The sequence below is a fragment of the Rhipicephalus sanguineus genome, chromosome 4, assembly GCF_013339695.2.
Source record: "Rhipicephalus sanguineus isolate Rsan-2018 chromosome 4, BIME_Rsan_1.4, whole genome shotgun sequence".
Classification (NCBI taxonomy): domain Eukaryota; kingdom Metazoa; phylum Arthropoda; class Arachnida; order Ixodida; family Ixodidae; genus Rhipicephalus; species Rhipicephalus sanguineus.
Genome location: NC_051179.1, coordinates 19,385,958 through 19,410,694, shown reverse-complemented (window position 1 = coordinate 19,410,694; position 24,737 = coordinate 19,385,958). Strand labels below are relative to the sequence as shown.

Here is a 24,737-nt window from a genome sequence, read left to right as displayed (position 1 = left end):
CGTCATAGGGTGACGTCAACAGAGGATGACGATTTTTTGCATCACTCCTGTTGACGCCGACGGTCACTTTTCGCGTTTGATGCGGCATCTATGGCTTTCGCCTCAATGGTGGAACGATCAGTGCTGGTCATTGACGCACCAGGATACCTAGAGTCTTGGAGTCGACTCCTGATACGAGACAGTTAACTGTATCATATGGCTTGCGATATTTACGCAGGTAACCATTAGTTCCGTTGTGTGATCTTCGGGATTGAATAAATAAAATGCTCACAGGCGATGAACGAACAAGTGGTAAAAGTGGAAACTGCCACAACCCTCTGCGTCGCAGCGTTCGCTGGCGCGTAAGAAAGGCCAGCGCGTGGCCGAGTGCGGTCCAGCGCAGTCGGCAGCGTTGTGCGGTCAATGAGACGCGCACGGTCGCCTCGATCAAGTGCAGCTCTCTCGAGAAGGAGAAGGGGGCGGAGCCGCCCGCTGCCGCGAGAGACGCACTCACGCGACCCGAGCGCCCCTCGGGTGTCGGGTGTCGCCGCCGGCCGCGACCGAAGAGGCCGCCGCCACTCGGACCCGGACTACCACCACCGTGGACCCCCTTGAGCGCGCGCTGTGGACCGCGCGTCCGGACCCACGCAGCGTGAGTCGACCGCATCGCCTGTCACGAAAGGCGAGTCCCTGCGGAGTTGCCCTCCGACCCTTAGGCTGCTAGATCTTTCGCAGAGAGCGATAACGCCACACGACAAACCTCTGTGCGTCTCTCAGATATGACTCCGCCATCTGAATGACACAAGGGAAATAAGCTACAGTTAACGGCAACAGTTATTGTCCCCTATGTTTTCACAGGCCTAATTGTCTGCTGGACTCACTTGATTTGTTCCTTTATCTGAGGCACGTCATTAATCTGCAGTCCCCTACATATGAGTCAGACAGAAATAACAGTCAGATTTAACAGGGCATGTTGCTAAGCTAGTTGGTTAATTACTCGAGGGAAATAGGTATGGCGCTAATGGGACGGGGACTAAGTGAAGACACGAGCAGACAAACACGGGCGCCAACTTCAAACTGAACTTCCATCTCAATATATCGCAAGAAACTCCTGCTGCGTGCTGACAGTCAGTGACAGCCAAAGTTCATTGAAGTACGAAGCAACCGAGAGGCTAGCAACGACTGTCATATCGATGGCGATCGCTGGTTGGGGTGTTACCTCTGTCCATTTGTAAACTTCCTAGTTTTCACTATAATCTTAGACATGAAGCAACCTTTCGCCAACAATATCAATTATGAGGCAAATGGTAATGGCAAGTGACAATTCTAAACCAAGTCTTCCCCGTGAATGTCTATTTCAGAGTAATACATGAAAGGCACCGTAAAAAGCCTCGTTTATATGTTAGTTCAGGACTTCCGCGTAGAGTGAAAATGAACAAATCTCTCGCCTCTAAATTCGATTCGTTAGGTCGCCCATTCCTTCACGATCTTTGGTCCTTATGAGCCGCTGTTCGTGCAAATGAAAGGCTGCCACATGCGTCATTGACGGAGGAGTCTCCATCTTTTGTGTTCGTGTCTGTTAACGTCAATGATTATTTGTTTGTTGAGCAAACTGTTGCTGCGATTCGTGTTTCCTCTCTTGGCACCTTGCTTTTGGTGTCTTGGTCCTGAGCAGTCCATTAATTCGAGGTGCATGAAACTGTAACTAAGGAGAGCATGCTGGCAGTTAACTTACACAATTCAAATTCGTTGACTCCGAAGGCTAAAAAAAAAGTTGTCACGAGATTAAAATTACTGAGTTATGTCATGTCGTGTCTTAACTCAAAATACTGTTATCCCTCGCAACCAACTGTACTGAAAAGAGAGAGAGAGAGACAGAAAAAGTGAGAAAAACCACTCCTCATTTCGCCTTCTCGGTACTATGTTCTGGTCACTCATTCTAATGAAAGTGAACGTCAGCTCTTTCATAACTGAGTTTCGCGAGCGATATTTTAAAATCACCGCCCGAGTTCTCTGTACACATGGTTAACCACTGAAGTGGAAGCGTGCGTGTTCATCACTGAGTTAATCCCGGTGGTTCACTTAAGTCTTTCTCAATTATTGGTTACGCCTGTCCAGATAACTTAATTGGCGTTTGCCGCCCGAGTGCTCTATTCTTCATTTTCAGTGGACCAGCGGAGTGTAGAGGGGTCTGCCCGATTTCAATAGCACGTACGCGATAGGAGTTTTTGCGCACTGACGAAATGTGGTTTCGCCTATCCCTCTACAGCTTCTTTTAAATGTCAACATACCTTGAGCTCTCCAAGGTAAAAAGAAATGTTAGTTCCATCCTCTTCTTTCTCACTAATACGTTTTGGAGAAACGTGCATGGAACAGGGGCTAATGGCGGAAAGCGAAGTGCTTGTTTTGTGCCACGTGTTTGGCCGCCGTGGAAAGCGAAACCGAAGGAAAGTTCCGCGCACTCACGCGCAGATGGAAAACAAACCCGCGTGTTCGGCTGACACTCGCTTGCGCTGCGTCCGTTCCTTTCCAAGCGTCGTACAAACACTCAGATATATATCCGATAAATGTAGACAAACATATATATGTTCAAATGCTTTTTGGTTTGATCAGTCAGATACCCTGCCTTCACGCCCTGCTCGGGATCTGGAAGCTAGCGTATACTTACCGGAAGCTTTACTGATCCAATAAAGTATGCGCGTCAGTAAATTTGTGATGTGCTATGTGTGCATAGCGCATGCAAGTTATTACGGTGGAAAAATAACGCTGCTGTACGTCGCATTTTCGGATTGTTGTCAAAACTGCTTTATCTGGGAGGCGGTAAATGTTTCTTTGTCATAAAAGTATCGAGGGGGGTTAACGATTCGATAGAAGTGTAGAGATTTGGGCGAGTTGGTATGATTCCAACTTGATTACTTGGTAGCGCAGTTTGCGTCTTTCTTGCGCTACGAAGTCATGGAATGGCGCCATTCGATTCCTTATTACAAAGGCGTGCGCGCACAGAAGGCTTCTGTCTGGGAAAGCTATGCACCCCCCCTGCCCCAGCCCCCGTTTTGCTCCCCCTGTAGATAAAGGACCGGGGCCGCAAATAAAAATTTGTTCTCGTAATATTTACTATTTGGTAAGCAGCATGTGAAATATATATCTCAAGTGAAGCGACGACGAAGAGCGCCAGAAACATTCTAAATAAAATGCACTAACGGCTTACCGCAAGTGGGAAACGTACGCGTCGGTTACTTTCTGTGAAACTACATGCCAAACTACGTTACATACTAGCTTAGAAAAGTGTGTGTGTGTTGTTCCTGCGTGTAACCTACTGCAACAAGTAAATTATGAAAACTGAAATACATGTTTATCTTGAAATATAATATGCAGTTTAAATTCACGCTCACACTTAAATAAAGGTGACCAAACATTTATTGCGTACATTTCAACAACTGATGCAACTGCTACGACTGGGAACAGAACTCACAACCTTGTGCTCCACAGCAGAGTACCACAAACACCGCTGCTCTGCCGTGGGTGGAATGTAAGCCTCTTGGCTCTTTAAGTTACGTTACGGAAGACTTGCGAATAAGTCAAACACCAATAGATACATCAGGCAACTGTATTTATTGATGTTTACATTGTTCTTCCTCCAACACAGCCAGCATAAAATAAGCTAGAGATGCGGGATGTGCTAACACTTTCGATTTCCATTCACAAGACAGGACGGATAGCGATATCGTAGCCAGGGGGGCGGAGAGGAGATGGTAGAGGTTGGGGGTTCAAGCACCCTTCAAAAATTTTCAATTTTGCATATTTACATGTAAATGCACACATTTAAATGTACGCCCGAACATATATAAAGTATGGCCGAACCTCCCCCTCCCCCCCCCCCCCCCCAACCCCGCTAAAAATTTCTGGCTACGCCCCTGAATCTAGATCCGTGTTTTTCAGCCTTCTTGACTAGTACGCACACAGTGTAAGTTATACAGGTTGACCATGACCTTAGGACAAGTTATACCGAAAGCCGGTGCCAAGTTTCGGATTTCGCGGAAACTGGTGACCACGCTGAAGATGGAAGCTTCGTTGAAATGCTAACAAAAGGTACATCCGGCGACAAAAGTTTACGGGACATCAGATTCGCGAACAAAAGAAATGGGAAAAAAGCGCCTGTATTTCTTTTTATCCCAATAACATAGCCTCTAGTTCGAAGTTTCAACCCGCATAAGTTTTTGCGGCCTCCTCTGCCATCTATGAAGTAGAATACATTTTCATAGGGACGAAATTCCCATTTGCCGTGGAGTTCATGTCCCGTAAACTTCTGTCGTCGGGAGTAATCAGGTGGCAAATTAACTAATTAATTAAGTAGCATGCAGTAAGGTAGCCAAGTGGTATATTCCAACTCGCCCAATTGTACACAATACTTGTCCTGTGTACACGCTGGCCATTATGTGTAACTTCAGCATGCAACGCAATGTGCAGGCCGATGTGGCCCGAATTCGTACTTCTATTTGTAATTAACGAAATGAACAAGAATAATAAGTAAGACTTCGAGGACGCTTGAGTTTCGCCTTCAAGAGTAGAACGCGATAGCGTATTGGCACCCTGTTCACATTGTCTTCTCAATAGCTAGCCTGGCTTCACTTCTCGGTGGACACCTAAATCACGCCGCAAGGAAAGAAACGTCTGTGAGCCTGTAAATCGGCCGTTTTAAACTATCCTAGAATGCCTACTGCGAGTACAGTTGCGAGTGCTCACTACGACATAATTCTTCCTTTTGCGAGTCTGCGAGGTACCCACTACGGGTCCGTAAGGCAACACGCCCATCTGCGCAGCTGCACACCTTGTTGATGCTGTTGTTGATAATGATAATTATTTATGCCTGTGTGCTTTTTAATTGCTTGGCCTTTAAACTAGCCACTCGTCGCGCAATTCACATGTTTTGACGCCTGGTGTGATTCTACGCCTCTGCCACGCAATATTATATACATGCGTTAATTACACACCTCGCACTACATAACATTCATAGAGTTTTTTTTTTTTTTCCCGTTCCCGAAGCAATTGCGAGCGTGGCGCGGCTCTGTGGTAGAACACCTGCTTGCCACGCAGAAGTTCTGGGTTTTATTCCCACTCGAACTGAATATGTTGTTTTTTTATTTTTCTTTATTTGCATCTGTCTCGAATTTTCGATCAAGGAAAACGCTGATTTCTCGCTCACAACCAACGACGCCGACGCCGAAATTTCTGTGAAACGAGCTATTTAACGCTGTCGCGTTAAGATGGGATAATATTACAGCGCATATAAATCAAGGCACACGGAACGCAGACACACACGTGATCCTTGCTTGTGACCAAGTGTACATGCACTACAATGTTATTCAAAGATGTCATAACAAACAAACCCTCATTGCAACACTTGATGAGTAACCAGTGCACGAATGCAGGCTTGCAAGCACCGTGGGCCGAACAGGACATGTTGCGACGTCCCTGCTGTTCTGCCAGAAGCTTGGTTCCGACTGGCCGAGCTCTGGTGCTCGCTGCCGGTAAGTTATTTCGCGGTCAGAGCGGGCTGATGCATGGAAAAAAGGCACACGCAGGGAAAAACAGCGGCTATGGCAATGACGTTACCACAGCGCTGAGCTCACTTCGTTTGGATTTAGTGCGATAAATATATATACCGCATCAGCCACACAGTTGAGCACACATGCCAGTGAAACGTTTAACTTAAACCTTTACTTCTTTTTTCCTGTAAAGAGAGAGCGAGAAAGAACGTAAGGAAAGGCAGGGAGGTTAACCAGACGCACGTCCGGTTTGCTGCCCTGCACTTCGGGAAGGGCTGAAGCGACGAAAGGAGAGAGATTGACAGAATCACAAGCGCACTTGGAGAGTTTATCGGGTCTACAGGTGGTCGCACAGACCTGTTGACTTCTAAAAATCTTTCTAAATTCAAGCTAGCTACTTAACTGTGGCTCAGAGGCTGACGCATACGCTCTCATAGACAATAATCATAATTCATGCATACTACATACGTTAATAATGTTCAAAGGATTTAGAACCGATCATTATTTCCCTTCCCCTAGTGTATGGTAGTAAACCAGATGTTTCAATTCAGGTTAACTTCCCTGCCTTTCCTTCCTTCGTATCTGTCTCTATAGGATAGATGCATCATTACTAATGGTTACTACTCTTTATGCTTAGTAACTGTTACTAACACCACCGTTACTAGGTGCAGTTACTGCCATGACTGTGTCGTAACGTGTGTGATAAAGGAAAGAAGACTTCTTAAGGGCTTGTTTTTCTTTGTTCGACACAACATTAATGAGACTAATATTAACGAGCTCTCATTATTAACGTGTGTGATAAAAAGTTAGTAACCGATGGTAACTGCTACTAAAACGTTTTTTGTAACATTAGGGAGGGGGGGGGCGAAGGTGAGGGTGTTTAAGCAACCTTTATGTATGTTCGTCCATGTTTGCAGGTGTGTGTATGTGTGTAGGTTAAACCCGCCTCCTCTTCCCCCTTCCCCTTGTGGCTACGCCAATGCCATGGTGTTTTATTAATATCTACAAGCGGCAATGACGTAGTACATTCCGGACAGCGTCAACCATTTCTCGGAGAAAACCTACACACCCTTATCTTCCAGCCGGTCCAGCAATCAGACCCTTAATGAGCGATCCACACGTGAGGCCTCTCTCGGTGCCGTGGCCGGATACGCCCGCCCAGAGGAGGCCCTTCATGTCCCGTACTGCTCTAGGGAATAGGGAGAAGCCAATGCGATGCGTGGTGTTTCCGCTTCCGGGAAACCCCCGAGTTGCAAAGGCAGCAGTGCCCTCCCCCCTCTCCCCGCAACGATCGGCAATCACACGCGCCGAAGAAGCCGCGCGTGGTGGGCCCGTAGCGCCACACTTGGAAGCACGCTTGTTTACGCGTTCACCAGCTGCCGCTGTCGTCAGCCCGAGAGTAATAGGGAAATGCGCTCGGCCGCGTCAATTCGCGGCCACTGTGGTGTGCGTCGGTACAACTGTTAGTTCCCTCGCGAGTACCACACTGTTCCGGGAAGGTCAGCAATTTAAGGAGGCTAGTAGTGAGTACAAGGGCACTCAGGACGTTTATTCCTGGCGTCAAGCACACGAGAAGAGCCTTATCGTGCTTGCGCACTGTACAGCGGTCGTTCGGCGACACCTGCTGTCTTCCTTAGAGACTTATGCAAGCCGCCTCTAGTAAAGGGTTTTATATATCTCTAAACGGAGTCGGCGTAACGGAACTACATAGTTCCATATGAAACTTCGCGAAAAGTCTCAGGAAGGCAGGATGTGAATGGTTAGAATAACGGAGATGAGCTAGTTGGTACGTATTCATGTTAAATGTCTGGGCGTGGCAACACGGACACAAGAAAGTGCTCAAGACGGCATTTGTGGTGTCTTGACTTCTTTCTTGAAAGACTGGGCCCGTTTGCACGCCCAGTCTTTTAAGGTGTAAGGGGGAGGAGGTTCAGAGAGAGCGAAAGATGGGTGATAGAAAAGGGTGAAGCGTGTAGCTGCAACCCCGGTAAGATGCATGCAGGAGAAACAAGAGGGCACTTAGGATGTATTGCGGTTTATATTATAGGCAATAAATAAACTTGCGGCAGTGCTTTTTGATTGATAATGCAACGTAAAAATATATATGCTGTGAGTACGGCGCAAAGGCATGCAGCAACAGTACGTAGGTAGCAGGGGCGTAGCCAGAAATTTTTTTCGGGGGGAGTTCAACCATACTTTCTGTATGTTTGTGCGTGTGTTTTTATGTGTGCGTCTATATATAGGCAAGCAAAATCGAAACATTTCGGGGGAGGGGGGTTTGAACCCCCCCCCCCCCTGGCTACGCCCCTGGTAGGTAGCCCCTTTTCAGTGCTCTTCAGAACTTGCCTTAAACGTGGAGATTCATCAATCATCACCGGAAGTTGCCAGTCATTCATGTACAAGCCTATTGTAAAAGATCACTGTACGCGCGCCAATACACGTTGCTAAGGTAACTTAATACAACGGAACAACCAATATTAAGCTCTGGTGCGCTGCCTAACGTGACTTTCTTTAAGCCGTCATTAGCATTATATTCGAGCAATAATGAGCGTCCGCTATCCTCAACCTCCATGTCTCCAAGTCAGCAGCCTCCAATTCTTTTCCCGGCTCGTCTGCGAGAGAGCACGCTGAGCCGCGGTAATACTGCGGTGAAGTCTCGCTGGGCTTATTCGCAAGGATCTCGATCTTGGTCTTGCTCGCGAGCATGTATATAGTGACATGAACCGGCGTGGCTGACAGACACGGCCACATAAAGATACACACGTGCATTCCTCAAACACGGTGTTGGTTACGGCGGAATCCATGCCCCGGACCACGCTTTTGGTCGTGAATCTGATGAGCAATTCTCAGTGTGCGGCCACGCAATTACGTCGGCACCCGGGGAGGGCACACAGGCCGCCTGTCCCTCGCTCTCGGTACTCGGGCAATCGTGTTTCACCAGGGCGGAAATCTGATTCGTGCCACCGATGGGCCGCAATGGGCGCCACTTGCGCAGTTCCCTGCACGATTGCGGAGGCTGCGCGTCGCGCTCGCTTCTGTTGGAAGCGCTAGCAGCGGGCTGCACGCTGTCGCTCGACCCTAGAGACGCGCACAACCGCGCCGGCTGTCGTGGGGCAAGTCGCCTCGAAAATAATGTGTGACACTCGCCGTATACCACGCTATTTGCTGGACGAAACCGCAGCTTCGGTCTGGTGACTGAGACAGCACTAAGTGGGACACCGGCGAGAAAGAAAAAAAGTATTTTTACCATACACGCGTGGGCGACTTTCTACAAACGTACGACGCAGACGTAGAGATAGGCAGGCGCTAACAGTTAGCGCCCGTCTATCTCTACGTCTGTGTCGTGTTTCTCTCTTTTATACGCTACGTTTATGGATAACCAACTCGCCCGAGCAGCAACCCTTCCGAATTTCTACATTGTACCATAAATGGTGCACATGCGACCATGCTCATGCTTTCTTATCAACGTGCGTACCAACGCATCTAACATCTCATTGCGGTGCTAAAACAAACACATCGGTTTGTGGTGGTCAGTCATAATACAAGTTAAAGGTAATTTTCAATAGTTTAGGCTTGAGGCTGCAACTTCCTTTGCACTTCCTTACACACTTGGAAAAAGCGCTCCTTAGTTATACCTCTATAAATCAGTGAACGAGCATGCAGGATGTTGCTGTACCTCATTACTATCGGCATGCGTGCTCAATTCAAGGGAAAATATGAAAACTGGACCGAATGATTGGGTGAAGCAGGTAGGTGTTGGCGCACGTTGTTTTATGCGAGGTGTCCACGCTACACAGAAGTGTGGGAGGAGGCACGTGTCTGAAGACCTCCCGGAGTGGGGGGACGGGGTGAGAGTTCACCGGGCAACTCGATCAGTGGCGCTAGAGTTGCGCTACTGACGCATTTTTCCTTCCTGCCAGCATTCTACGATATCAGTTACTCTGACGCCGATGCGCTGGTAGAGCTCCGACGCCTTCGGCTATTGCGTAACTTAGATGCTCGCTTCTCGACGCTGGCAAGCAAGGTCCACGACTCTCTTCGATTTCAGCCCCCGAGACTCAGCGGGAAGGACTTGCCCGATGAAGGCAGGGAGGGAGACGAGGAAAAGGAAATTCAGGGAAGTCAAAAAGACGCCCGTCCGCTTGGCTAACCTGCCCGGTGGGAGGAGACTAATGGATTATAAGGAAAGGAGGGAACACGAATGCTGCTTCATACGAAAATGCAGATTGAGACCGTTAGTCATTGGCCACAGGATGGCTCCGCGTTCACTATAGCTGCTGCCGTCTACGTATCAGCTAGACCGGCATTCTGTAAATAGTCATAGCTTATACAGATCAGGTGAAACTATCGAAATATGCATAGGAGGTACCCCCTGCGGTTTGTAACCTTGGGCCTCCTGCATATTCACCTGTATGGTATTGCATTAGCTTACTATGTTACTAATAAAATTGATTGATTGATTGATTGATTGATTGATTGATTGATTGATTGATTGATTGATTGATTGATTGATTGATTGATTGATTGATTGATTGATTGATTGATTGATTGATTGATTGATTGATTGAGTCGGCAGTGATGGCGATCTCCCGTGTATACAGCTACCGCCGCGCTGGCGTGGCGTCCCGTGTGGTCGGGTGGCAGCGGCGGCGTGGCGGGCTGGCCCATCCAGCGCATGACAAACTTCAGCGGCGACATTCTGCTGGGCGCGCTGTTCCCCGTGCACGAGCGCAACGCCACGTACGAGTGCGGCCGCATCCAGGACGAGGGCGTCGAGCAGCTCGAGGCGCTGCTCTTCACGCTGCACAAAATCAACAACGACTCGGCGCTGCTGCCCGGCGTGTCGCTGGGAGTGCTCGCGCTGGACTCGTGCGACTCGACCGAGTACGCTCTCGAGCAGTCCCTAGACTTTGTCAAGGTGAGCATAGGCGTTCCCGCAGAGGAGTCAGAGGGGCATATGCCAAACAGATTAAGACAAATACAAATGCCAAACAAGTACGCCAAACAGATTAAGATGTATCCCCACGTCTGACCGTATCATTGGCCACATGTCACATGTAACGTTACAATAGAGTTCCACGCTGCACCAATGATTGTAGCCCCATGGACTACAAATTTAGCAGCATGCATGGGCGCACTAGTCACAATCTCTCCCAATAGTAATAAAATTATGAGGATTTCGTGACGAAGGATAAGCAACGTTTTGTTGGCATCTTCTTGATTCTGTGGCCGCTATCCGAAGACTGCGCTTTATCGCAAGCATTTTTACGAGGATTCTCCTCATTCTCCTCGCAGGGTTTCATCGCGCGAAGCAGCGTGGGCTTCGCGTGCGCGGATGGCTCGTCGCCGGCGTACCGGCACGGAGCCTTCGACCGCGTCGTCGGCGTCATCGGCGGACAATCCAGCGCCGTCTCCATCCAGCTGGCAAACCTGCTCAGGCTGTTTCGCGTACCACAGGTGAGAGCCACTAAAAAGCAGTACGAAGTGCATAGCTCCATCTCCATTTTCAACCAACCGGCGCGCCTTCTGGCAGCTTCTCTAACTGCAACGCCACGTGAAAGTTACACTAGAGTGAAATAATTAATCGGTTTATATCAATAAACTGTACTTTGAAAACTCTAATGGCGTTAATTTCACCTTGATAGGTTTATTAATAGAGGACAAAAATCAAGGTCAATATTTCATTTTTAAATTTCGCGCCGAAATGTCTGTGACGTCACTGATTTCAAAGTGTTATTTTCGTATTTCGGCAACATTGGCTGAACTAAATTTTTTTAAACTTCGTACGTTAAATCTCTGGCCCCCTCAGGGGACAGTCTACTTCATTTTTAGCGATTAAGAACTACGTAGACCCTCGTGGACGCCGTCAAAATCTACGACGTCACAGCGATTGGTGTGGGCATTTTCTTTTTGCCCGCATTTTATTTTTGCGCGTTTTCTCGCTTACCAAGTGTCTTCGCGAGGCAAGCGTGGAGATTCTGGTATTGTGAAAGAGTAATTTACTAGTTCGAGAGAAATCGTTTTTCTTTTTAGTGTCCCTTTAAGTCACGTAAGTCAAGTTGGGGGACCTCTGAACTCTGAAGGCTAAGAGGCACGCCTAAATCCATGCACAGCACAAATACATTGATCGTTATGGCTTATTCGGCTAAGAACCTATGCGTGTTTCAGATATCACGGGTTCGATTCCCGTTATTGGCGATGATGTTGATATTGCCTTCTCTTGCCCTTTGAACGCTATCTCAAACTCTACAAAACACCACATACTTTCCTCTTCATTCGTCCCGGTGCAGTTTGCTTCTGCTGTCCTGGTGTCGGTGACTGTTGCCTTCTCTAGCGTACAAACACGACGTCTAGCGTCTTCAGTAAAACTTCATTTGGGCCTAGTTGGTATATAAACCTGAGGTTAAAGTTACAGCGCGAACACACAAGACGCCCCACGAAGACAAGAGACCAAGTGACTCTTCTTCGAAGGGCGTCTTGTCTGTTTGCTCTGTAACTTTAACCTCAGGGTGCAGTGCCTTCTTTAATTAAGGTTAAGGGCGGCTCAGGACGCAGCAACACGTCACGATCTAGTGCCCGCTATCTCAGCAAAACTGACCGCTGAATCGGTGATCAGGTGAGCTACCAGTCAACGAGCCCGACGCTGAGCAACAAGCACCGGTTCGGCTACTTCTTCCGGACCGTGCCGTCCGACGTGAACCAGGCACACGCCATCCTGGAGCTCCTGCGTGCCTTCCACTGGACGTACGTGTCGGTGGTCTACTCAGACACCGACTACGGGAACAAGGGATACGACAAGCTGCAGGAGCTCGCTGCCCGATACCGCATATGCCTCTCCAATCCACAGGTGCGTCTCGTGGCGTCAACTGCTATCAATAGCATCGATACGCTTCTCCTCCTTACTTGCAGCGGCAGGCGCAGATATATGTAGATGCCCGCGAGCAGCGGCGTATAGTCAGAAATATTTCTTCCGAGGGGGTGGGGGGTAACCACTCTTTATACATGTTATCGCGTGGCTTTGTATGCGTGGTGCGTGCGTGTATGCATGTACCTGCAGAACTGAAGAAATCCAGGGATGGTGTTTGCCCTACACTGAGTAAAGGGATGGGCTAGTTTGAAAGTTAGAGGTAGAGAGAAAGAAGGAGAGGTAGAAGCCCCGACACGCGAAGTCATACTCCTCACAGTCACAATATCGTTGTTGGTCTAGAACCGCCGGTGCAAGCCTGTTGTCTTCAAAAATTTTAGCAATGCCTTCGTCGCCTTCATGCGCGATGACTCCTCAGAACGACATTCTGAAATGGTTACTGCCGGCATCGGTTTCTAAAATCTCTTCCATTGTAACGGCTCTATGTTGTTTTGTTCCTGCTAGCTGGCTCCCTAAGTCCTTGAAGCTGTCGGACACATGACTTTTGAGGACAACGAAATGAACTATTCTCATGTGATGTAAAAAAGTCGCACAGTCCCTTATGCGCTCGCCTAAGTCGACGCGAAGGCGAAAACCATCTTTTGCTTCTATGTATTTTGTATTGATCCCCCAGTAAGCTTTCCGCACCAAACGTGCTTTTGCACTACCTCCGGGGTCGGCCCACCTTTGACCAAGTGACGATGTCATGTGATGACGTCATCATGTCATGACGTCACGTGATGACATCATCGCATGAATGTTTAGCATCACTCGTGTTGGCACCGACGGTCACTTTTCGCGCTTGATGAGGCATCTAAGGCTTTTGCCTTAATATTCTGGACGTGTGCACTCTCACAGAGCATCGCGGCGGACCACTACACCGATCCGGACTACGACACGGTGATCCGCAGCCTGACGCACCGCAGCAGCGCCCGGGTGGTGGTGGTGTTCGCCGACAAGGGCGCCGCGCGGAGCCTGATGCGAGCCGCGTGGCGCCGCCGGGCGCGTTTCGTGTGGATCGGCTCGGACGCCTGGAGCGGACTCGAGAGCGTCGCCCAGGGACACGAGGAAGTGGTCGAGGGCGCCATCACCGTGTCGCCCATGGTGCAGCCGCTGAACGGGTTCGAGCGACACTTCAGCCAACTGACGCCCGACAACAACGCGCTCAACCCGTGGTTCCCGGAGTACTGGGAAGAGAAGTTCCAGTGTCGACTGCCGGACTTCCAGGTCGGCATCTTGCCTGTCGTCACTGCGTAGCCAGCGTGCTTCATAAATGCTTTTCGCGTACGGCTCATGTTCCCAGGCTGTAGTGAGCGAAGGTACATTGTAATTTACAGAATGACTCACTGGGTGAGTTGGTGATTCATGTTAGTCGAAAATACGAGCGCGTAAATAAACAAGAACTGCGAGAAGTCAAGGGCGAGAGCATGCTTTTATCCTTGTCTTCTCGTAGTCCTTGTTTAGTTACGCGCTCGTATTTCCAAGTACACGGAGAAGCAGACAGAAGCAGATTAACAAACGAAGCAGAATAAAGAGGTATAAACACAATTCGAAGCCACCACAACAGTGATGTGCATAACGACAAACGCTCAACGAAGATGAAGTCGACCACCCAATTCCTTGTAAGGCTCTCAATCACCTATGAGGCTTGATGGATCGTTTAACACTTGTCGTGAAGCCTGCTGTTTTCCAGGCATTCCAAAGGCTTTGTGACAAGGAAGAAAAAATACATTTCCCTACGTGATCATTCCATAAAATGCTAAGGCCGTCGCTCATGGCATAGCACGGATCTGACAAGTCGGACCTCACTGACCACGTGCGCTGGTGCCGCGCAGGAGACCCCTTTCAACAATCAGTTCAGGCTGTGGTGCCCCAGCGGCGGCCGGCGCCCTCGACCGGGCTACCGCGGCTTACAGTTCGTGCGCGATGCGGCGTACGCGTTCGCGCACGCGCTCCACGACATGCAGCGCGACCGCTGTGGGTCGCAGCACCAGGGCCTGTGCGCCGCCATGGCGCGGGAGATGCAGGGCGATGCGCTGAAGCGGTACCTCGAAAAGGTATCCTTCAAAGGTGGGACACCGTTCGCTATATACCTGCATATACTGTCCTATGCGTCCTATGTCCATGCGCTGTTGCCAGACACATGTACTTCATGTTTTATCTCGTACTGATAATAAAATGCGAGACAGTAACAGCGAGACAGCGTGTGTTAAATTTACTGTAGGTAGCGCTTTCCTGATGAGAGCCGTTTGCACAACCGCTAACAAATTATTTGCACGATTTAATGCACCTGTGTGTGATTATGCCATGAAAAAGCACCAGCGCGACTCTTCACCGTGTTCTAGGCACTTTGCAGGTGCCATATATAAAGGGGCATCTATTGACAGCCGATAGACTGATGGATCTGTGTCAAACTTAGAAGATGCATACGACATACGATATACCCACGTGATAAAGAAAGTTTTAATTTCGTGCTATGCAGATCTTATACCAATGGATGTCTCCGTTGTATTACAATAGTTGAAAGATGAGTAGTTCGACCTCTTTAGCGTTTTCGAGATTAACCTACCGCGCTCAATACTCTGGAAAACCTGTTATGGTGTATGCTAGCTGCAATAAACATAAACGGCAGTTCGTTTTAGCTTATCATTGCATTGTATAATCACAATGAGAAGTAATGAGAAACCGTCAAAAAAGGAAGGTCGCTGGATTTCAACGTTTGGACAAAGCGACTTTTCATCATGCCCAACGTTTCAGCAAGGGAATTTGTCTTCGCCAGGTCCCTGACGAAGGCAAGTAGCCTTAGCGAAACGGTGGGTCCGCCGACGTTTTTTGTTCGACTGCATCTCATGGTTTTCTTCTACTATACGTTTTATAAATTTGTTGCGCTGTTATTCAAGGATGAACATCCACCGACTAGCCCAGCTCTCGATTCTGGTTCAAGTTTTCATCTTATCGCGAATTGCGCTCTCTGCATTGCACTGTACGCTGTATACACCTGCGCGGTATTAACGCTACTCATATAGACCAAAGAAGAAGAAGAACGGCTATTGGGGCTAGTTGGTTAAAGTGCATATTGAAAGGGTCTGCAGCGCAAGCACGGTAGTGCTGAAGGAAAGGCGTAAAAGCGAGGAACGAAAAGCAAAGAGGGACGACACGAGCGCTGTGGATCATATGCATCATATACATCATATGGATCATCGTTGAAAACGTTTTCCGGGCCCTGAATAAACGCAGACGAAGGAGGCAAGACATTCCGGTTCCTACCGAGTGGAGATGCGCCTCCACGCTACAGCATCCTCAACTTCCAGCGTCTGGACAACGACAGCGGTGCTGCTGACGGTGGTGCGCCTCGCTACGCCTGGCGGCACGTGGGTAGCTACTCGCGTAAGTAGCTCTCTCTCTACCGTAGGCCTCTTAATAAGGCAAAGGCCTCATATGTCTCATGCGAACGTGACCTTTGAGTGAAAATCCGGCCTGTGGTACAAAATGTCGCACGACCACCCGCGCGTCTCGTGTACGGAAATGCGTGATCTGCGCGGTCACTTTGTCATTGCGGCCTTAGCGTGATTTAAAAAAATTTAAAAACGGAGTTCGCATTACTGGACCAGTTAACTCGACCTAAATCACATGACCACCCGCGCGCCTCATGGCTCGAGCTGCGCGTGCTGCGCGCTTACTTCGTCTTTGTGGCGTTCGCGTGTCTCCTTTGATGTTGCAATAAACTGACTCGAATTAAATTGAACGTGTGTCGCCGGTGTGTGACACGCAGTGGGTGACGATGGCGAGGCCAAGCTGGACCTGGACCTGGAGGCGCTTCGCTTCAAAGCGGACGAACCACGGTTCCCGCACTCCTTCTGCAGCGCCCCCTGTCGCCGAGGACAGGCTAAACTACAGCTCGAAGGAGACACCTGCTGCTGGCTGTGCAGCAACTGCTCGCAGTACCAGGTATCTATGCGTATGTCGGTCACTATCATGAATGGTCTCCAACAGAGCCAAGCATTACGCGGGGAGACTAGTTCAAAATTACATTTCATCTAGCATTGGGCAAGTGCTAGATGTTCATTATGTTAATCGGCATTCGTTCAAGCTTGAAATCTAGTATTCGACGAATAGTTTTCGACAGATACGAAAGGAACGAATGTAAGCATCTTTTCGCGTATAGCCAGCCTGAAAAGGTAGTTTCACGGCAGTGCGACCATTGCTGCCGTGAAACCACCCTTTCAGGTAACGCCTCAAGGTCAAGATTGCATATTACTCCCTCCTCGACCTCAGGATCGGTTCCCCTCTTCTGGGAGTAATAAAGTTTTGATCAATCACTCAATCGATATCTGTATGCCCCCGCCTGAAAAGGTGGTTTCACGGTAGTGAGACTAGTACTGCCGTGAAACCACTCATTCAGACAACGCCGCGAGGGGAAGTTTGCATATTACCAGCACCTCGTCATTTATTTTAACTTTTAGAGCGGATGTACGTGCCAAGTATAATAATTGATCATTATGTTTTATGCGTGTAAGTCAGCCCGTACTGTCACGCTTTCGTCCATTACTGCATTTAGAAGATGCTGTAACTTATTCCAACTGCTTCGGAAACTTAGTTCAATTATTTTCTCCTCCTCATATGAACTTCTACAGCATTCCATATCAACGCATTAAAGAACATACAGATTATCACTGCTTGGCATACGGTTAACTAATGTTTGCTGTGGAATGCAGTCGGTGTCCCATTTTGCTACACTGTGGAAACATATGAGCAACATCAAAATGTTGTTTAACCCTTTCAGACGCCACCTATGAAGAATTGTCTGTAAATACGTCAAATCGATACGACGTTATTTCAAGGCACTCGATATTATATTCCAACAAAAATAATGTCGTAATACTTAAGTCATGTGTGTTATAGTAATCACTGCTAATTACTTTGTAATTAAATATGTATTTATTCTGAAGCCATTCATGCTCTGTTTTTGCATAAACAGAATGAAACCTCAGGCCAGAAGTACAGTGCAAATTCGTTTTCGTTTATGTCAATATTGAGCAAAGAAAAATTACACTTTTGACGTGGGTCGCGGGAAGTGGCACGTCGAACGCCTCGTCGAATATGGTAGTGCCTTCAGCAAAGCGATCATATATATGCAACAGTGCACTGCAAAATGAAGTTAAATGAAGACAAAGTTATTATGCAGGAGGTCCAATTCATCCAAATCTCAATGTATTGCGTTCTTTCTTAGCTCCTAGTCGATGCAAATAGCAAACACAAGTGTCGTACACAATTGTGTGCATAGCGTCTCAAAGGGTTAACAATCCTGCTGGATCCATGTTCTCGATCGAGCTGTAAACACGTGCCGAGTAAGTAGTCCCCTATTGCTGGACTAGGGCGTCCTGACCGTCCGCCGAGATATTGGTTTTGCGTTGCCCTCGATCAATCTTGTTCCGCACCTTTATGAGCCATTTGTTCAAATCATTTTGCGCAGTATCTAGCGGACGAATTCCACTGTCGCGACTGCCCCATGGGGACGGTGCCAGACCCGGAGTCCAAGGCACGTTGCCTGCCACTGCCCGAAGAGTTCTTGAGTTACGGCGACCCATGGGCCATCGCTGCTCTGGCGGTCGCTGCGCTGGGCGCCGCGGCCGTGGTGTTCGTGGCGCTTGTGTTCCGTTCGTACGCCGACACCCCCGTGGTCAAGGCGTCGGGGCGCGAGCTCAGCAGCATGTTGCTCCTCGGGCTGCTCATGTCGTACGCACTGACGCCGGTCATCGTGGCAAAGCCGTCGGCGTGGAGCTGCGCACTGACACGCTTCTTTCTCGGCCTCTGCTACGCCGTGTGCTACGCGGCGTTGCTCTGCAAGACCATTCGCACGGCGCGGATCTTCGGAGGAGGACGCCGAAGGTCAGTGCATCTGTAGATGAAGTCCGTAATCCCTGACAATGGGATAGTTGGTTAAACATGACCAACTTTCCTTGCGCAAACTACAAAAAGAACTGGACACTGCGAAGAAAGACACATACAGAACACATCAGCGCATTTTGCGCTGATGTGTTCTGTATGTGTCTTTCTTCGCAGTGTCCAGTTCTAGTAGTTTGCGCAAGGAAAGTTGATCGCTAATTTAAATAGATTGTTACTTACTGCTATACTTGACATTCACGCGACAATAACGATACACAGCGCTCAAAGGAGCTATCTGACGATGTAGTGTGGTTCCAATCGTGTTTAGAGTACCTCAAAACTAGTCTTCAAAACCATTCAAAACCAAACTAGTACCTCAAAACCATATTTCCTTTCAATGAGGCTCTAGCGCCGGTAGCAGCTAGCGGTAATTAGCACCGCTAGACAAGCGCGAAATGGCACCGCGCATAATTTTAATGGGCGCAGACACGAAACACGCATGCAATCCGCCGCCATCGCTATTGCCAAGGCTGAATTATTTGCCCTAACACAAATTGGACCAGTACACTTGACTCTACAGTGCGATATCAACCATTCGATCTTGTGTAGAAGACTGTCGATTCCCGGCGGCAGTTCCACTTGATAGCCTATGCCCCCTTTCTTGGAGCAGCAGTGACAGATGTGCGGACCTGTTATCTCAGCACAAAACCTAGCTGGACGAAAGCTTGACGCTATATATTGCTCGCTATTCACCACCCCTTTCTAATCGATCTTTAGCCTACTGCTCGACGTCACGCCAGGCCGAGAGTAAGGGTTCCGTACAAAGAGAGCCCGGGTTATCTGGACGATGTTGACATGGGCCCTTTCAGACTTCGTCGGTTACTCAGACCCCGCAAGCACAAACTTCCTGCTCACGTCAACGTCGGCACCTTGCGAATCTCGTAAATTACTTCCAGCCTTACATGCCGTGGTAGTTTAGCAGTTAATTTGTCGAGCTGACAAGCCGAAGGGCGCGGGTTCGATTCCCAGTCAAGGTGGCCGCGTTTTGTTGGGGGTGAAGTGCAAGACCAACCGCGTAGGTAAAGAACACCACATAGTCAAACGTAAGACGATGTACTACGCTTGCGCGTGCCTCACGACTGTGTCGTAGTTTTGGCATGTAAAACCCAACATTTATTTTTTAAGGCGAAAGCCTTGTATTCCTCAGCAGACGAGAAATACGGCGTGATCACGAACCAGTGCAAAAAAAAAAAAAAAAAATAGCGCGTGACCTCTCAAGCGTGGCTCGAACTGTGCCTTCACTTCGTCTTTGCGGCGTTTGCGTGACTAAAAAAAGGCGGGCCTACCGATAGAATGCAAAAGAATGCGTGCATAGGTGAAAATGTACGCGAAAGCGTATAAAGAGCATAACAGGATACGCAAAAAAAGACATTAAATTGAATAAAGAAAGGCAAAAAGTACTTTCTATGCGCCTCTATAAAAGGCCATGGCATATTGTTTTCTTTCAGGCTGCCCTTGCCTCGCTCTTCCTTATGCAGAGGTCAAGCAGTCACCCTAAGTCTCTTACAGACAAATCATATCAGTATAATCCTGCAGACCTGTTCACTATCTACTCAGACAAATACCCCAACTCCAATGCGGTTCTCATGCCGACCTAAACCACGTGCTCTGAGGGTGCAGATCTTCCGATCTCTCCCCTCCCCCCTCTTCGTTATCAAGAATAGTGGTCTGAACACGTCATGAGCCGAAACCCAAGACTTCAGCTATTGGCCGTCAGAGGGCCCGCCAGAAGGCTGGCAGGCTTGCCTGCCGGTCCCCTCGTGGACCTAGCCGGGACGCTGCGGCGTTTAATGTGGGCAAATAAAATTTATATTCTCTCTCTCTCTCTCTTTCAGGCTGCGCTACACGAGCCCTCGGTCCCAGCTGCTGTTGGCGGGCTTGCTTATCAGCGTGCAGGCCACCCTGGCCGCGGCGTGGCTCATGCTCGAGCCTCCGTCCGTGGCGCACGTCTACCCGAGCAGGGCGCGAAACGTGCTCGTCTGCCAGGGATCGGATCGTGCCTCGTACCTGCTGGGACTCGTCTACCCGTCGCTTCTGATCGGCGTGTGCACCGTGTACGCCTTCAAGACGCGCAAGTGTCCCGAGGGCTTCAACGAGGCCCGTCATCTGGCGTTTGCTAACTACACCACGTGCGTCATCTGGCTCGCTTTCCTGCCCCTGTTCCTGCTCTCCGGGTCCCCGACCATACGCACGCTGGCACTCAGCTTCCTGCTCAGCCTGTCCGGCGCTGTCCAGACCGCTTGCCTCTTCGCGCCTAAGGTACTAATAACTAATTGCTGTTTTTTTACGTCCAAAAACCACGGTATGATTATGAGGGTCGCCGTAGTGGAGGGCTCCGGAAATTTCGACCGCCTGGGGTTCTTTAACGCGCACCTAAATCTAAGTCCATTCAAATGCCGCCACCGCGGCCGGGACTCGGTCCAGTGACCTTCAGGTCAGAAGTTGAGCACCATAACAACTAGACCACCGTGGAGTGCAGTCATATTGAATTGACTATGCGAGCGCTTCCCGATCATACAGTTGCGAGTTTGTGCGATGCATGGGTGGCCCCGTTCGTTCAGACACAGTTATTCTGGAGCATATATCAGTTACGCCAATTAACCTTCTTCCGAGATATGTTTAGAATAAACCCTTTATAACCGTAAAGTTACCTTGACTGTCGCTTCCAGCTCATTAAAAGCAGGTCAACTGGAAAGAAATGATATGGTTTGAGATGTGAACTCACCATCATCGCTCTTCTCTCCAGAAGGGCAACTGTCTTGCGGTAATGTCGGCTGATGCATGTAGGCCAGTGCAGTATTGTACTATCGTGAGCAGTATGAGCGGGAACACGCGAACGCGTGGAAGAGTCTCGAAGCCGACGCAGGGCGATTCGCGGCGGCCGCTGTCGGAAGCGAAGTGCAAATGCGCCGCGGTTCTGTGGGCACTTCCGCCTCGATATACTGATACAAAATATCAGCCGATTGTGAGTCGCCGACCGCTCGCGATGACAAGGTGGATAGGCCACGCAGAATGCGACACTGGGCATATATAGGCGCGCGCATGCGCATTGAATTCGCACCCGCTATACGCAAAAGGCTTTGCGCAGAGCGGAATGCCGGACAAGCTAAAAAAACTCTAGTGCTGTCTATATATAGCTACGCACCAAATACCGCTTCCACAATCGCTTGTGTGCGTGTGTCACACACAAAATCGAGTTACAGTAAAACAGAATAAAAAGGAGCAGTCCTCTTTTTTGCTGCGCGTGAACGCTATAACAAGCTGTTGCCTGTATCACGCGGTCAACGTGTCGTAAGAACAGACGCGTGGTGCGAGTGACACCAGTAAAAGCGTTACGCTTTCCAGATGAATTCGGGTTTGAGGCTATTTGCCACGCGCGTTCCCGCTCATATTGCCCACGATAGTGCTTCCCATTCATGACTGTTCGCGCTGCCAAGAACTGATGAAATGAGAAGTAGAAAAAAGGCACACACATGATGTCTTTTCGCGAGTTCTTGGAAGCGCGAACAGCCATGAAATCATACCAACTAATCGCCATAGCATTTACTTCACATTCCCAATCCCATGTGCAGGGTAGCATGTCGGCAGTTATATATACGCTGGCAAAAATCTGTTTTAAATGCGAATGCATTTCTTAGTCGGGCTATGTGAGGCATCCGGCGTTGTCCGCGCGCCTCCCCGCTCTCACTCCCTCTCCCATAGCAACAGCTGCGGGCACGCGCGCTCCTCTCGCCGTTCGCTCTCTCGCCGTCCTCCCTGCGCCACCGCCTCAATGCAGTGCGTTTGAAACGCGTTTGTGCTGCCTTGGCACAGCCTGAAAACAGCGCGTTCTAAACGCGTTTGTGCTGCATTGAAGGCGGTGGCAACATCCCTGAGGTGATTACCAGCGCACGTAGGAAGCGTTCGTTGAAAGAGGCGCCCAAAAGGGAGACACTTGAGCGCGTCGATGTGTCCAGCTTTACGCCATTAAAATTACTACGCCCTATACTCTCGGCGCAAGAAATGCATTCGCATTTCCTCACGATTTCCTTCGGGGAGGTGGGGGCACTTTTTTCCAATAAAGAGCGTCTCCATCTCCTAGCAGTCTTGGCCACAAATTTCGGCGATCTGTGATGTCATCACGTAATTTTTTGCATCACTCGTGTGGTCCCAGACGCCACGGGACGCCGCCGACGCGTGACGCCGACGGTCAATTTTCGCGTTTGACGAGGCATCTAAGGCGTTCGCCTTAATAACTCCCTGTATGGTTTTTCGTTATGCGACGGTACACGGACTGGTTGACATCATTTCACCATGTCATTCTTGCACCACTTTCACAGTCTAATTAAAAGCACATAGTTCCTCGATCATGGGTTACAAGCATGCTAATTTCCGCCAAATTATACGACACACGATATACTCATTCCCACCACAGTTCAGAAATGTTCTGAGCAGTGGCGCTACTCCACTTACATTCCGTTGCACTGGAGCAGCCAGGGAAGGGGGGGGGGGTTCAAACCCCCCGAAATTTTCTAATTTTGCATGTATACAAACGCACGCAGAAACATGCATAAAGGATGGTTGAACACCCCCCCCCCCCCATACTCCCGAAAAAATTTCTGGCTACGCCATACTGTCCCGTTCCAACCTTCCTACGTTGTACTGCACGGCAGTCATCAGAAAACTGCATTGATGAGACCTTCCAAATGCTTGGCGCATCAACCTATTCATTATTCGTATGTCTTTAACGTGCACCTTGAAGTTTTAGGAGTGACGGGCGCCATGTTTAAAACAACTACCACATTTTTTTCTGAACATTTTGTTCCCCTAGCCATGGCATTCCTTCAATGCGACAATGCATGATTTTCGAAGGCAAGTAACGGCCACTGAACGTTGTAAAGCCTGTTGTCTATCGCACTCGACCAACGGAGGGTGTGTGTGTGTGGGGGGGGGGGGGGGGGAGGCTGTGATGAAACTTTCAGCGGTCGAGCACCATAACCACTAGACCACCGTGGCGGCCGAAACTCAATTATGGGAGAACCTGTGCCCAGAAACTTATGTAACTCCAGGCGTAAGCTATGCACGCTGTACACTGATAGCGGCGATCATAGTCGTCGGCCGTCAGTAATCTGTTCGTTGGCGGACCACGTCGTCTTTTATACATGGATCACCGCAAGAATTCCAGCGTTTTCGTTGAGGCGCGAATTAGCTCCAGAGTAAACTCGGCTGCTCGCGTTGTACGAGCAATATTATCGGAACTGTCTAGAAGAGTTTCGAAGCTTCACAAACATTGCGGCGCGGCCTGCGCCCAGCGGTGCTAACAGTATTTCTGGGTGAAGCTCGATCACATAACAATAAAGAAGTAAGCGCGCGTGGCAATATGCCACTTTTGATGTCTACCTCAAAGAAAGAGAGCTGTTGAATTTTCAAATGTGCAGGTGTACATCGCGCTGTGCAAGCCGGCCAAGAACACGCGCGAGGGTGTCATGACTCACCACCATGGCGGACGCTGTGCTGCGGTTGGCTGCGCTATGCACCCGCCCTTAGCGCTCAACAACCTGGCCAAGGCCGACAACCTCGACAACATGGCCGCCGAGGCTGCTGCCGCCGCCGCCGTCGCCAACGTCAAGCCGCACCGTGGACAGAGCAAGACTCTGTGATGCCCCTTGCGCAAACAAGTTACAGTAAATAGCTGTGCTTGCAAATTCTTGCCGCATTTGCGTTCACGTTAGCAGTATCCAGGCTGTTGTTATTCAAGCCTTAGTCGTGCGCACGGGGGGAGGGGGAGAGGGGGGCGCCCCTCTAATGGTCTAAAGGGGGGAGCCAATTCTGGCCCATACCTTTACTCAGTCGAACCTTCCACGTCATTTTTAATGCACAGGGTTATGGCTGCGCATGTTTTTCGACGATAATGGCGATGAAGGACCCGTGATGTTGCATTCAAAGAAGTGTTTACTTCCATCTTTTACCCGGGAAAGCCGCGGACCAATGGCAGTCCTTTGTGAGCAACACGTTATCTCTTCATTTTAATGTTTTGGACTCTGCAATGAGGGGGGGGGGCGCTGCGGTGAAACGTATTATGCTGAGTACAGTTTTGGTTGCTGTTCGTTGTGCGTGTAAGCTTATGTTCTGGGCTTTGATATGACACCTAGAGAAATACCTACTAGTGCAACGAACGGCAGACTTGGATTAGTGCTGGCAGTGATGCGTTCAGCTGGCTTTCGCTTGTGCTATCTCTTCCTGAGATACATGCAAAAGCTCGTGTTGACTGACAAGTGCGGCAAGTACTTATTTGTAGGTGGTGTTGTCTGATGCTGGCATTGTTTCGGAGTGCTCATTTTCACCTTTAATTGAAAAACTAATAAAAAATGTTTTTGTTTCAC

General features: G+C 49.2%; 1 protein-coding gene across 1 annotated transcript; it reads left to right on the top strand.

Annotated features, from left to right (window-relative positions):
* The first annotated feature begins 448 nt into the window (after positions 1-448).
* Positions 449-24,059, top strand: LOC119389538 (metabotropic glutamate receptor 2). The gene is made up of 12 exons (XM_037656855.2): positions 449-631; positions 5,409-5,507; positions 10,127-10,443; positions 10,821-10,982; positions 12,142-12,372; positions 13,288-13,656; positions 14,265-14,499; positions 15,667-15,816; positions 16,202-16,377; positions 17,903-18,318; positions 20,211-20,634; positions 23,793-24,059. Exons 2-12 carry the CDS (start codon positions 5,438-5,440, stop codon positions 24,012-24,014), a joined length of 2,772 nt encoding a protein of 923 aa, XP_037512783.1. The 5' UTR covers positions 449-631; positions 5,409-5,437; the 3' UTR covers positions 24,015-24,059.
* The last annotated feature ends 678 nt before the right edge of the window (positions 24,060-24,737 follow it).

Bases quoted from the DNA above. Each gene is read 5' to 3' on its own strand.
- LOC119389538 (XM_037656855.2), top strand. From the start codon at position 5,438: ATGTTGCGACGTCCCTGCTGTTCTGCCAGAAGCTTGGTTCCGACTGGC. The intron at 13,657-14,264 runs GTCGGCATCTTG...GGTGCCGCGCAG, and splicing joins GTCGACTGCCGGACTTCCAG to GAGACCCCTTTCAACAATCA. The intron at 14,500-15,666 runs GTGGGACACCGT...GAATAAACGCAG, and splicing joins CGAAAAGGTATCCTTCAAAG to ACGAAGGAGGCAAGACATTC.